The following is a 12,029-nucleotide window of genomic DNA, read 5'->3' as shown; positions in this document are numbered from 1 at the left end:
CGGTACAGTGACAGCTGCAAAGAAATTGCTGCACAGGTGTGACAACATGGGGGAAGGAGCTGCACAACAGCGCACACCTGCATCAGGAGGTAAGATGATGGCCCTGCCACTCACTACTGCTGCACAGAAATCAAGATTTCCAGGCTCAGGTCACTCTCCTTGGACTACAAACCACCACCGGCCCTCAACGCTTCAAGGTCATCTTTATCCCAGTCCAGTCACTGGGTGAACCTCTCCTCTTGGAGGTGGCCTGTGGAGAATAAACACCGCTGTAACAGGGGACAGCACGTCAGGACAGGAGTGACTGAGGTTTCCAGGATGCCCCTCACGGCTCCTGGGGTCTCTCTGCATCGCTGACCATCACAGCATGACATCCATGAGCACAGGCAGGTGACAGCGCTGCCAGCATCCTCCAGCACCGCAGTGTGCCTGGTACATAAAAGAACAAGCTGGAATTGATAACAAGTCTCCAGCTAGGGGACTGAAAGGCTCCAGAAGCAGCTGCACGCAGCGCCCAGCCAAAAGGGACCGGAGTTATGAAGCAGTGGAGAAAAGTGAAGAGGGAACTGATGGTGAGGATCCAAACAGCAGATGCTCAGGTCCCAGCAACCCCAGGGGCAACGCTGGCACAGCCCAGCGGAACCAAGGACAAGAAGGCAGGAGTGGTGACAGGACCCTTCCCCAGCTTCAGGCTCTTTTACCTGCACAGGTGCCTCTCTGCTGCCCAAGCAAACTTCTTCACTCTCCACCTCCACAGCTTCCAGCGGACTCAGCTGGGTCTCTGCAGAGAAACACCTTCACGTCAGCATGGGTTTGCAGCGCCCAAACTATCTCCTCACTTATTGATGTGACTTACCCCATTTCTTAACGGCGTTTTCACAGTTTCAAAATGTTTTCTTTTTTTGAGACTTGCCACAAATGTTATCAGACAATGTGCAACAACACAGCCAGATGAGGGGTTAAAAGTCACAGCATGGTGGTGTGAGGACAAAGCCACCACAGCTTTGCAGCTTCATGGGGAGTGAGACTAGACACAGGGAAAGTGTGTGGGACACTTGCTGGGACAGAGACAAAGCAAGAACAGAGCCCTCCCTCGCGTCAAGACAAACAGAGCTCCCATTCTGTCGTCTGCCTCACAGTCGCACCTTCTTTAGACCTTCACGTTTTCCTTAGCAACAAAATATGCCTCGAAGCAGCACCATGATCTCTCTCTCTACAGCTGCTCGTGAACAGGAGCAGTCTCTTCCTTAATGTTCTCACTTAAAACCCTGGACTGGAAAATCTCAAACGTGGTAGGAGAGACCAAGGAAGAAAAACTCATTGGTCCCCAACACATTTAATTAATGTATTTCAGCTCTCATGCTTTACACAAATATTGACACGGAAAAATCTGAAAATTTCTTGATTGCATTGAAGAGACCACTCCTGACACCTTCCTTTGAGTGGTCCCTCCGTACCAATGTACATCCTGGTGTCTCTGCAGCAGCAAGTCCCCAGTAATCACAGAACTGTCTTAGAGGAAATGGGTCCAAAACCAGGGAGTCGAACTAAATTATCCACGTAATTTCAGCCCTGACAAACAGAGCTAGGAAATAAATCTCATTTTGTTCAAATAACTTGAAAAATCTCTTCTTTTCTCTGAATTAAATTTTAAGTGTGTAACTTCTGGTGCAAAATTCAGAAGATTCTCAAGTGCCTCTTACCTGGGCAAACAGAGATCTCTTCTTCAGCAGAGTTTTCTGTGGCAATATCTGGGCTCCTTTTATCGCCAAGTGGGGTCAACACGGAGAGGCTGTTCAAAAATACAAATATAATATAGATCTCCAATCCAATAGGTGTGACAGCACACACCCACCTGTCTCACTCAGTTCAGAAGAGCAGACCATGCCATAATTTCCAAGCGGTCAATATGTGATTGCCAGAAATGACTGAGATAACAGCAAAATATGGGTACAAAATGCTGTCCTAAGCAAAAACCCCAAAGGGAACATTTTTTTCTTCTAGAGGCCCTTGACGAAAAGCACGAAGTGTGACTATCTCACATCAGGGGAGCAAAACCACCCGCTCGCAACTGTGGGACTCCACTGATTCTTTCTACTCTTAGAAGATCAGAGAGTTGTGCAGGTACCAGCACTGTGCTTCCTTCTGTGTGGGGAAGGAAATGCTCAGAGGGGAAAGACACAGACTTGCTTTATCCCACATTACCCTCTCGCTCCTCACACTGCTAATTTTCTCCCTTATCGCTGTGCACAGTGGCCAGAAGCAGCACGGACGCAACACCAGGCGAGGGGTCCCTGCGGCAAAGTCCGAACAGCACCAGCGCTGCTGTTCCTCCACGCAGCACCGGGAACTGCTCCGCTTGTTCCCAGCTTCGGATTCCTCCCGGTTTTTTCCTCCCCGCACACTGCAGAGCGTCTTTCCGAAACAGGCAGGCATTGCTGAGCAAGTCTGGCACCCATGCTGACACGCTCCGCGCTTTGTGTGGCTTTCTGATTAGTCTGATCAAGTATGCAAGAACACACTTTAAAAACATGAATCCCCATACTGACAAACAGAAGATTTATTAAGCTCAGCCACAGGCCTTAGAGAGGAGAGAACAGCCACTGCTGATTTATGATAAATAACAAAATTCTGATAGGAAATCACAAGTGGCTTTTCTCTCTAAATAAAGCATCTCAAAGCATTTGTTATGAATCCAGGCTGAGCGTGTTTTACTCTGTGTCTAACATCAGGGCTCGCTTCAAAAGAACTCACAAAAAACAACTTGCTATGACATTTATAAAATGGGCTAATCAATTTGAAGTCAAACCACATTTCTTGCTACACCAACTATCTCCCGGTAACAAAGCCTATAATCATTTATTAAAACCCCAATCTACCGTGCTCCGCACAAAGCGTAAAACAATCAAGCAGAGCACCCCACAGAAAGCAAAGCAGCTTCTTCTTGCTGCTGCCACTTCCCAAACCGCTTCATCACCTCCAGACGGCTCTGAGCCGTGTTTTCCCATCGAGCGCCGCTCAGACCGGCCGGCTGGGGTGCCCGGTTGTACCCGAGCGAGGACGGCGCTCAGCAAATTACCAAGAGCCAGATGGCAACACTTAATGTGCACAAAACTGCGAAGACTGCGGTCATTTCTTGCCTTGCTGCAGATGTTCCAGCTGCTCAAGGAGGGGTCGCAGCATCCAGCTAAGTCCCGGCCCCGAGGGGACACCAGGAGCTCCTGGGTGGCTTGAGGAATGTCCCAAACTAACCCCATCAGCTGCACCAGAGTAAAGAGGTTCTGCTCTTTTCATATTCAGTCCTGGCCTCTTCTGCCTTAAGCAGGCGAGAGGCCAGCGCTGCAGAGCTCATACTTCGGTGCCTCTACGCAGGCACAGGAGCTCAGCCCTCGGCTGTCACAGGCTCATCAAGTTCCTCCTGCTCCCCAGGGCCAGCTTTAAGCTTGTTAGAAAGGTGCAAGAGGGATTTTCATACTCTGCATATTAACTGCTCAGGCCAAACGCTGTTAGATCACAGGAAAGCTGGCAGTTTTGTTCCAGAGCAGGTTTGAATTATAAAACCCAGCAAATTAAAAACATGACACTATCTGCCCTCTCTTGTAACTTGCTCCTTGAATCCTCTCCCATTTGCCCTTCTTCTCCCAGAGCCTTTGCTGCAGAATTGCCTCCCACAGGAAGAAGAAGAATAAAAACCAAAAGAGGAATAGGCTTAAATCTGAAGAAAATCATGTTGACTTGTCCCACACCTGTCATCTGCTGAAGCAGCTTTTCTGGAGCACTGCACTCTATCTTTGGCTGATAGGCAGTGCCGTCTGGCTTCCTCCTCCCTTCTTTCCTCTTCAGCAGTAAGACAAGAACATAAAAATACACACAGAAATGCAGTAAACCCTCCACCGTGCTGCCTCTGTGCCTTCCCAGGCAGACTACATGAAGACACGGCTATAACTCACCTTCAGCTCACCCACCCACCTCCACAGCTTAACTGCACCATGTCACACAGCTGCAGAGGGCAAGGATCGAGTCCTTTGACTTGTACTCGGATGTACCTTGTTTGTTTTCTAAAGCAGCAAGAGTAACTGATCTCTGCTCCCCAACTGCATGCCACCTCTCTCCCACGCTGCTCCAGAGTTGTGTGTTTCCAGGGACACCCAAGAGCAGCGGCTGCAGACCAGCCTGTCCAGCAAGCCCTAAATGCCCCAGGGAGAGTGGAACAGCACAGGTCACCAGAGCGAGCCCGTGGGCCCCACAGTTTGATATCACCCTCCTCACCTCTGAGCAATTTGCATGGGCTCCTCGTCTTCACGCACATCCTCGGCAGGCAGCACCTGGGAGGCCTGGAAAGGAAAATTCTGATGTTATGTAAAACAACATACACAGCTCACTAGGATCTGCTGGGTCATCACATTCTGTCCATGGCACTGCATCCAAACTGTTATGTATTTTTTTCTGTAAATGGTTAAGTATCCATCCTGAACTAGTCAGTTTATTGCGTCCACCTCTCATTTTGGTGTTGCAGTAACGCCTGGCAGTACTTTGGGCTCCCTTGCTGCCCAGTCCATGCCCATCCATTCACACCAGCCTTGTCCATCACCTTCCACACCCTCTGCCTGTTCCTAGAGTCCGCTCTAATACACTTGCGGGCAGCAGCCAAGCTCTTCTCCACCTCCATTTGTGCTGAGCTAAACTATCCAAGGTCTTCAGTGTCCCCTTGCACTCCCTCGAGCACCCAGCAGCCCTCACCTCCTCCAGGTTTCAAATCTGTTTGCCTGAGCAGGGACGACCTGATCAACTGGTACAGCTGATGTTTGACCACGAGAAGCACTTTCCTGAAATTTCCTATAGATAAGATCTGTTGCATTTTTCTTGACTGGGAAATCTGCCTTCCCATCAAAGAGAGGGAACAGATTAACCTGCACAATCTACAGCTGGTAAATCTGTGTGCATTTTATCCCATTTTTCATTTAGCTCTACGACTCCACTTATTCTTTCCTTTAAAATTTGTTCAAAAGCCTGATGCACTGCCAAGGTCAGGCTAACATGCCAGTCATTACCCAGATCCCTTTCTTCTTCGGTGTACGTGTTACACTTGCCATTCTCTAATCAGGTGGAATTACAACGGTTTATTAGCAGTCCTTGCTGTCAGGCCTGCAATTTCTCATGCTAGTTCTCAAAGATATTCAAGGGGTTTTCCTCCGCCTTTCCTTAAGTCTATTAAACTCTCCAAGTTTGATTTCCATCGTAGGTTTCAGCTTTGATCAGCTCCACTCCTAGATGGTTGAGGTACTTCCCCAGCAAGCCCCAAAACAAAACCTCCTGCCACATTTCCCTAAATTCCCTAAACTCCAACCCCCAATTATTCACTTATCTACGCTGTTCTTTATTTCTTCACAACCTAACTCATCATTAACATAAAATACCACACCTCCTTTACTTTTATTTCTCTTTTTCCTGAACTCTGCATATCTTAACAATGCATCTGCCCTGGTCACAAATACTGGGGCAAGTTTCTGTTTTCCCTAGTACATATAAGGTATTACATCAATTCAGGTCACCAGACTCCAGCTCTCCAGAACTGGGTGTTTTCCTTCTGAATCCTTTAAAGACCAAGAATCTCCCAACCTTATTTGCAAGATTATGAAGGAATTTATTCTATTAGCACTGAAGTTTGTTAGTGCAGGTTCACAGGCGACGAGATCTCCTGACAACCGGGATTTGCTCCATGCAAACACCCCTGGGCTGTGAGCGCGGCCGCAGCCGTCGGCCACGGTTGAAGGTCCCAGGAGCGGGTTTCACCGCAGGGTCTGTCCAGCACAGCATCTGCACCTTCGTCTCACTGGCACAAGGCTTTTCCAAGGACAGCCTTGAGTCCCCACGGATGGTTCCCAGCCTCAGCACAGCCTAAAAATCTCCCACTGTGCCCACCAGCAAAGCAGCTCTGGTGGCACTGGGGGGACACAGGGCAGCACAGGCAGCCGGGGTCTCCGAGCGATGCAGCACATCAGGGCATGACTGCTCCAGGCCACTCCTTTGTCACTGCCGGTGGAATTGCATTTGATAGAAAGAAAAAAAAATGGAGACGAGGCACAAGCAAACATCAAACATATCGATCTTGCAAGTAAATCACCTTTGCTGGCCTCAGCGTGCGGCTGCATAGAGAGGCGAGAGGAGGGAGCCACCGCTCAAGCTGGGAGCGATAAGGCAGATGAAAGGGCATTTAGAAATAATTTTCTCTCAAGTAAATGAAAGACTGGCAAATTTGGGCTGGGGTTGAAAATTTTAAGTCAGCTCCCCCTCCCCCTTTCTTATTTTTTCACCTGAAAAATATCAGAAAGACCAGATCTACATCCACGTTATGGCTTTTGAGAAAGCTCTCGTGGTCAGGATGAGCACATCACAAGCTCCCATTCAGCACCACTAAAACCTCTTTTCTCCCCAATAATTAATTAGGTATTAGCATTAAACGGATAACATTAAAAAAATACCCCATAATTTTCAATATTGATTAAAAGTTCACACCCTTCCCAGCTGCTGTAGCTTTCCAAGGGCTTTAGTGTACACATCCACAGACCTGCAGTCACCCCAGCCTTCCAGATTAATGACACCTCCATTTCCAAGGGAAAAGACACAGAAGAAAAAAAGCAGTTTGCCTTTAAGAACCTTTCAGGTCTTCTGTATCTATCCTAATGAAATTTAAAAGGGCACAAATCAGTTTCTTTCCTCTGCAGGTCACCTCTAAGGCTTGTTTAAATCTGTATCTGCTAAGCCCAAGCCAAAGCACTGTCATGAAAAGTCACATTTCAGCACAGGCTGCTCTGCACTTTTTCTGCAACCAGAAAATGCAGACATGACGTTTTTCCTAAGTGTTCAATATTACAAGACAGAATATAAATATCACAAAACAAGTTAAGCATCTTTCTAACACCAGGGTAAATGATCAAATACACTTGAAAACAGGAACAACAGAGCCAAGGCTTCAGCCATAGAGAAGATAAAGTTATACAATGATCCGGGAGTGAAGTCATTATGAAAAATGAGGGTTGGAAAAGGCTGACACAAACCTAAAATACAGCAGTAATAAATACTTCATCTGACTAGCAATCTGTTTAAACTTAGCAATGACAGAAAGCTGTCTTCCGCTCCAGCGAGAGAGCCCTGACGGAGACAGAGGCTGACACCTAGTGTCTAGCGGACCCAACGAGCAACCAGAGAGAAGGTGTCCAACCACCAGCACAAGGACGATGAGATGAGATGAGACGAGCACGGCCGTGATGACAGATCACCCCGGGTGGGCAGGAGACGCCTGCGAGCACAGAGAGCCTCCCCCGGCCACAACCGCAGGACCACGGGAGAAAAGAGGTGAAGCATGTACGGATGCAAACGAGTACATAGGTGCACAAGGGAGAGGCTGCGCTGCAAGGACAAAAGCCACATTTCCGTCTGCGAAGGAAAACGCAGAGCTCCCCACATGGCCACAGGTTTGTAGGTGGGTTTGTCAGAGCTGGTGGTGGTCGGCATCATCTCTGTGCTCGCTACTCTGACGCACGGCCAGGCTACACCCTCTTCAGAAGGACAAGTCGGCTGGAAGTCTTTTATCTCAGTGGTGCATTAATGGACAACTGCCAGGCTGCACGGCAGCCCCCGTTATTTGTGAGCTGGGTACCAGCCTGTACTCTTTTCCTCTCCCTTTCACAGTCAGCTGTGTGGCTAGGGGAGGAAGTTGCTAAATTTAACAGGAGCACTTAAACAGCAGTGCCTGCTTTGCAGAAGGGACCAAACCCCAAAACGGACGGAAGAGCAGGACTGCTCAACCTCTGCTCAGTGGTGAAGCTCTTACCTGGCAGTAGCTGGTGGTCGGTTCATCGTCAGAAGTGGAGTTCTTCTCTTCTTCCATGCTGTGCCCTGGACTCTCTGCCTCCCTCCTCTTTGAAGGGAGGAGCCAGGTGACGCTGTCAGACTCCTTCTGTCCATCTGGGTCTCCATCTTCTGCATCATCAGCAACCCCGTTCTCCCTGCTTATCTGCTCTCCTTTCACAAGCTCGTTTGTGCTCAAGGAAGAACTGGGCACAACTGGGTTACCAAACTCCTTCTTATGCAATAGCTGCCTCTGAGCCTGCTTCAGGCTCTTCTGGTAAACCTCCAGCTGACACAAGATGACTTTGGTGTACTGGTTGGGGTCCACTCCTTTGGGGCAGAAGGGGATGCCCCAGTAATAGTGCACTGTGTCCCTCGCCTCCTCCTGCTTGTGCTTCTCCTCCGCCGCATTCAACACGCAAAGCTCAGGGGTGCTGTTGGGCACCTCGTTCTGCTCTGCTTGCTTTGTGGAAACACAGGCTTCGTGCCCAGGCTGCGAGGGGCGCTTGGTACCTGTTCCTCCACCGCTCCTCCTGGGGCTGCCACACCATTCCGTGGTCCAGCTCTTCCAGAGCGTGGCTGAGCTCCCGGCACCGGATTCTCTCGGAGAATGGCCAGTGCAGGGCAGGGGCTGCTCTTTTGGTTCCTGGCCTGTTGCTTCGGAAGAGCTGGAGGGGCTTGCGAACAGCCTCCGAGGCGTCAGTCGCCAGGAGCCTGAAGTCACCCTGCCAAAGGTGGGACTCAAAGAGATGAGATCCTCTCCCAGGGTGCTGAGTAACACGTTACTAGAATCACTTTTTGCTGGTGAGGAAGGCTTTTCACTTGACCTTGTCAGAGGCTGGCCCTTTCCCGGGGACACGATTATGCTGGATACTAGTGAGCTTTCAACGATTTCCTGGCTTAACCTCCTCAACACTACCAGAGGGCTCCGGGCGACATCCGTCTGTCCGTTCCCATCAGCTCTGGCGCTCTGTGAGTGGGAGCTGCACTTGGAGGGAGGGGTGTCAGGGCAAACCGCCAGACTCCCCTGGATGTCAGAGCCTTCTTTCTTGGTGGGCTGCCTTTGGCCTCGCACGCCCAGCACTTCTGCAGACAACTGAGGGGTTGCATCAGAGGACTCCGAGGGCTGACAGCTCTGAAAAACAAAAGGTTGATTCTCCGAGAGGCGTATTCTCCATCAGCAGAGCGTACCGAGGGCTCCTCCAGCACGCTGGCAGCTGTCGCCGGGACTGCAGACCTCACCCCCCATCAGAACAGTGTGCCCCAAAAGAGGGGACAGCTGAGGTTAGATTTGTACACCTCGCTTACTAGGAATGGTACAAAGCAACTACTCTGCAACCACTGTTGTTCCAGCTCACACTGGAAATAGCCAGACACCCTGTAAAAGCTTCTTTCGTGCAGCTTGGCAAAGCAAGCACGGAAAGCAACGTTGCTGAAGAACCCTAGTAAGCCTCTTCACAGAAGCACACTTACATTAAGGCTCTCAGCAATGGCCTTCCTCAAGAGCTCCTCCTCTTCCTCTTCCTGACAGTTCACTTGTCTGGCTTCTTGCTCACTCATTTTCAGGGCCAGTGCAAACTGTTCCTCTTCAGTCATGTCTGCAGCAGAAGAAAAAGAAAAACATCAAGTCACAGCTGCAAGTGTACGTAAACACCCAATATATATCCAACATGGAGCACAGGTGTGGTGAGGAGCAGTTGAGGGAGCTGGGGCTGTTCAGCCTGGAGAACAGGAGCTGAGGGGAGAACTTATCACTGTCTACAACTACCTGAAAGGAGGTTGGAGCGTGGAGGGAGTTGGTCTCTTCTCCCAAGTAGCAAGAGATAGGACAAGAGGAAATGGCCTCAAGTTGCACCAGAGGAGGTTTAGATTGGATATCAGGAAAAAATTCTTCATGTAAAGGGTTGCCAGGCATTGGAACAGGCTGCCCAGGGCAGTGATGGAGTCACCATCCCTGGAGGGGTTTAAAAGGTGTTTAGACGAGGTTCTTAGGGACATGGTTTAGTACTAGAGTTGGGTTATGTTTGGACTCGATGATCCTGCGGGTCTCTTCCAACTGAAATGATTCTATGTGGGGAGAGATGTCCAAGGGTCTCATCTCCCCAGGAGGAATTCAGAGCAAAACATCTAAACCCCGGCTTTCCTGAAAAGGTGTCACCAAAACCAGAGTAGGCAACACTGAATTTAAAAAGTCACCCAAGCCAGGAACTTCAGTTTGGGTTTCTACAGCAATCTAAACCCCGACTCCCTGGGTATACAACTACAATCGGATGTCTTTGTTGCCCTCATCAAACAACACACTCTACAGTGGCAGAGCGCATGTTCAAGGAGAGAGGAAAAGGAGAGATTTATAAAGCATGTTCATTTTTATGTCAGGCAGGCTCAGCAGCAAGGCAGCATAAAGAACACATCCTCTTTAATACACAGTTTTACTAGCCAAATAGCACATCTCGCTGCCTTTTGACACACAGATACCGGCAATACCACAGGACACCTATCCAGGAGCAAAAGAGCTCTGTGTTTTTCACCCCAAGCCGCAGGTGGAAAGCTCTGTGGAGGATAATGTTACTTGCTGGGTGGTATTATGGAGGATCTTTCACATGCATACATCCCCCTTCTGCTCACATCACCACTCCACTGCATCACCAAGTCAGTCATGCATGGGAAACAGGTTTCCTACAGTTGTAACTGCTATTTCAGCAGAAAATTTCTTCCTGAAATATTCCTCACTCGGAGCAAACTAAAAGCCATGACTGGCTCTTTAGAAACAAAGCAGTTTGTTATTTTGGAAAACATTTATTTACTTAGACTCAATCCAGCACTTTCACTATTCTTAAAATATACAGCGCCTGCAGAATGGAGAGCAGCTCAGAAAACAACTCAACAGCACTCTCAGGAGCTGAAAAAAATACATCTTCTCACTCGAAACAAATTGACAGATTTCCTTCAAAACCCGCTCCCCCCTCCAGGCAGAATCCTGCAAGCGCCATCTCATGCATGAACCAAAAGGTTCACTCTCTGATGGGCCAGAAGAGCTTTAAGAGACGCGATTTGAACAAGAAGGCTGCCCGAGCACGAAACGCGCCTGCGCTGCAGCCAGCTTCCAGACAGACCTTTCCCTTGAGAAAGATTCAGAAGTCACAGGCTCCCATTTTCTAACCTGTTCTCATCTTACTGGCTGCCACCAAAACACAGCAGCACAGGCCCCCCGTGAAGGGGCCTGGGACGGCTCCGGTCTTAGCACGGGCCGTGCACCACAGCAGGACCGCATGAGGAGCATCCGCATGAGGAGCACCCGCACCGCGGAGCATCCGCACCCAGGAGCACCCACAGCAAGGAGCATCTGCACCGCAGAGCACCCGCACCGCGGCAGCCCGGCTGTGCCTCTCCCCAGCTCACGGCAGGCTGGTTCTCCCCCCACAAGCAGGATTTGAAGCATTTTTGGACTGTTCTGATTACCAGACGAGGATTCCTTTACATGTCCTACTAAATAAGCACTTAGCTTTAGGTTGGGTTTTCTTTTTTTGTTAGTTTTCGGGTTGGTTTGGTTTTTTTTGCTTGGTTTTGTTGTGGGGTTTTTTTGTTTTCTTTTGTTTCTTGTAATTTATTTAAAAATTAAGAAAGAGGTTGAAGCGAAGGCAGACTGCAGCGCTCTCAGGGCTCACGGGGATCTTTTGTCCTTGGACAAAGTCACGCTGTGATGTTACAGCCAGGAGGGACCAGGCAGGAAAAAAAAAAAAAAAGCATCCTTTAATGGAAATTGTGCAACAGCCCAGTGTATGAAGGCAGCTCCCGTCCCGAAGAAGAGCAGTAATACACAGCATTTCCACAATACCAAACACCTCCCAAGCATTCAGCGTTGATTTGTTTCCCTGCCCAAACCATCGCAGGAATCAGGCCAGACCCTGCAAACTCTGACATGTGCAGGAAAACCAGCGCACGCGATCAGGACCCCACAACACCAGACTTTCCACGTGCTCGAGCTAAAACGAGGGTGTGAGTGTTCACCAGTTCAGGCTATCAACAGCCACGAAGCTTAATAAAAAGCAACATTTTTTGGCAAGTTACTACTGTACATTTTGTTTTCTTCTCCCTCTCTGGCACAGCAATTTCCCCTCTGGGAACAGGGAATGTGCCAGACAAATGCTGCCTCTGGCAAAGAAACCGGCGACAAACAA

At 49.3% G+C, this 12,029-nt stretch overlaps 1 protein-coding gene across 4 annotated transcripts in view; it reads right to left on the bottom strand.

Annotated features, from left to right (window-relative positions):
* UIMC1 (ubiquitin interaction motif containing 1) overlaps window positions 1-12,029 on the bottom strand; it is a 39,618-nt gene that overhangs the window by 13,307 nt on the left and 14,282 nt on the right. For all 4 annotated transcript variants that reach the window (XM_065644116.1, XM_065644117.1, XM_065644118.1 and 1 more), the window contains exons 4-8: window positions 9,325-9,449; window positions 7,835-8,986; window positions 4,270-4,334; window positions 1,704-1,792; window positions 702-781 (exon numbers count right to left, since the gene is read on the bottom strand). In XM_065644116.1, the coding sequence (XP_065500188.1) occupies window positions 702-781; window positions 1,704-1,792; window positions 4,270-4,334; window positions 7,835-8,986; window positions 9,325-9,449 (1,511 nt within the window). The remainder of the gene's footprint in view (window positions 1-701; window positions 782-1,703; window positions 1,793-4,269; window positions 4,335-7,834; window positions 8,987-9,324; window positions 9,450-12,029) is intronic.

Source organism: Caloenas nicobarica, chromosome 13 (assembly GCF_036013445.1).
Source record: "Caloenas nicobarica isolate bCalNic1 chromosome 13, bCalNic1.hap1, whole genome shotgun sequence".
Lineage (NCBI taxonomy): Eukaryota > Metazoa > Chordata > Aves > Columbiformes > Columbidae > Caloenas > Caloenas nicobarica.
Note: the sequence above shows the minus strand (reverse complement) of the source record. Positions and strands in the feature narration are given on the sequence as shown.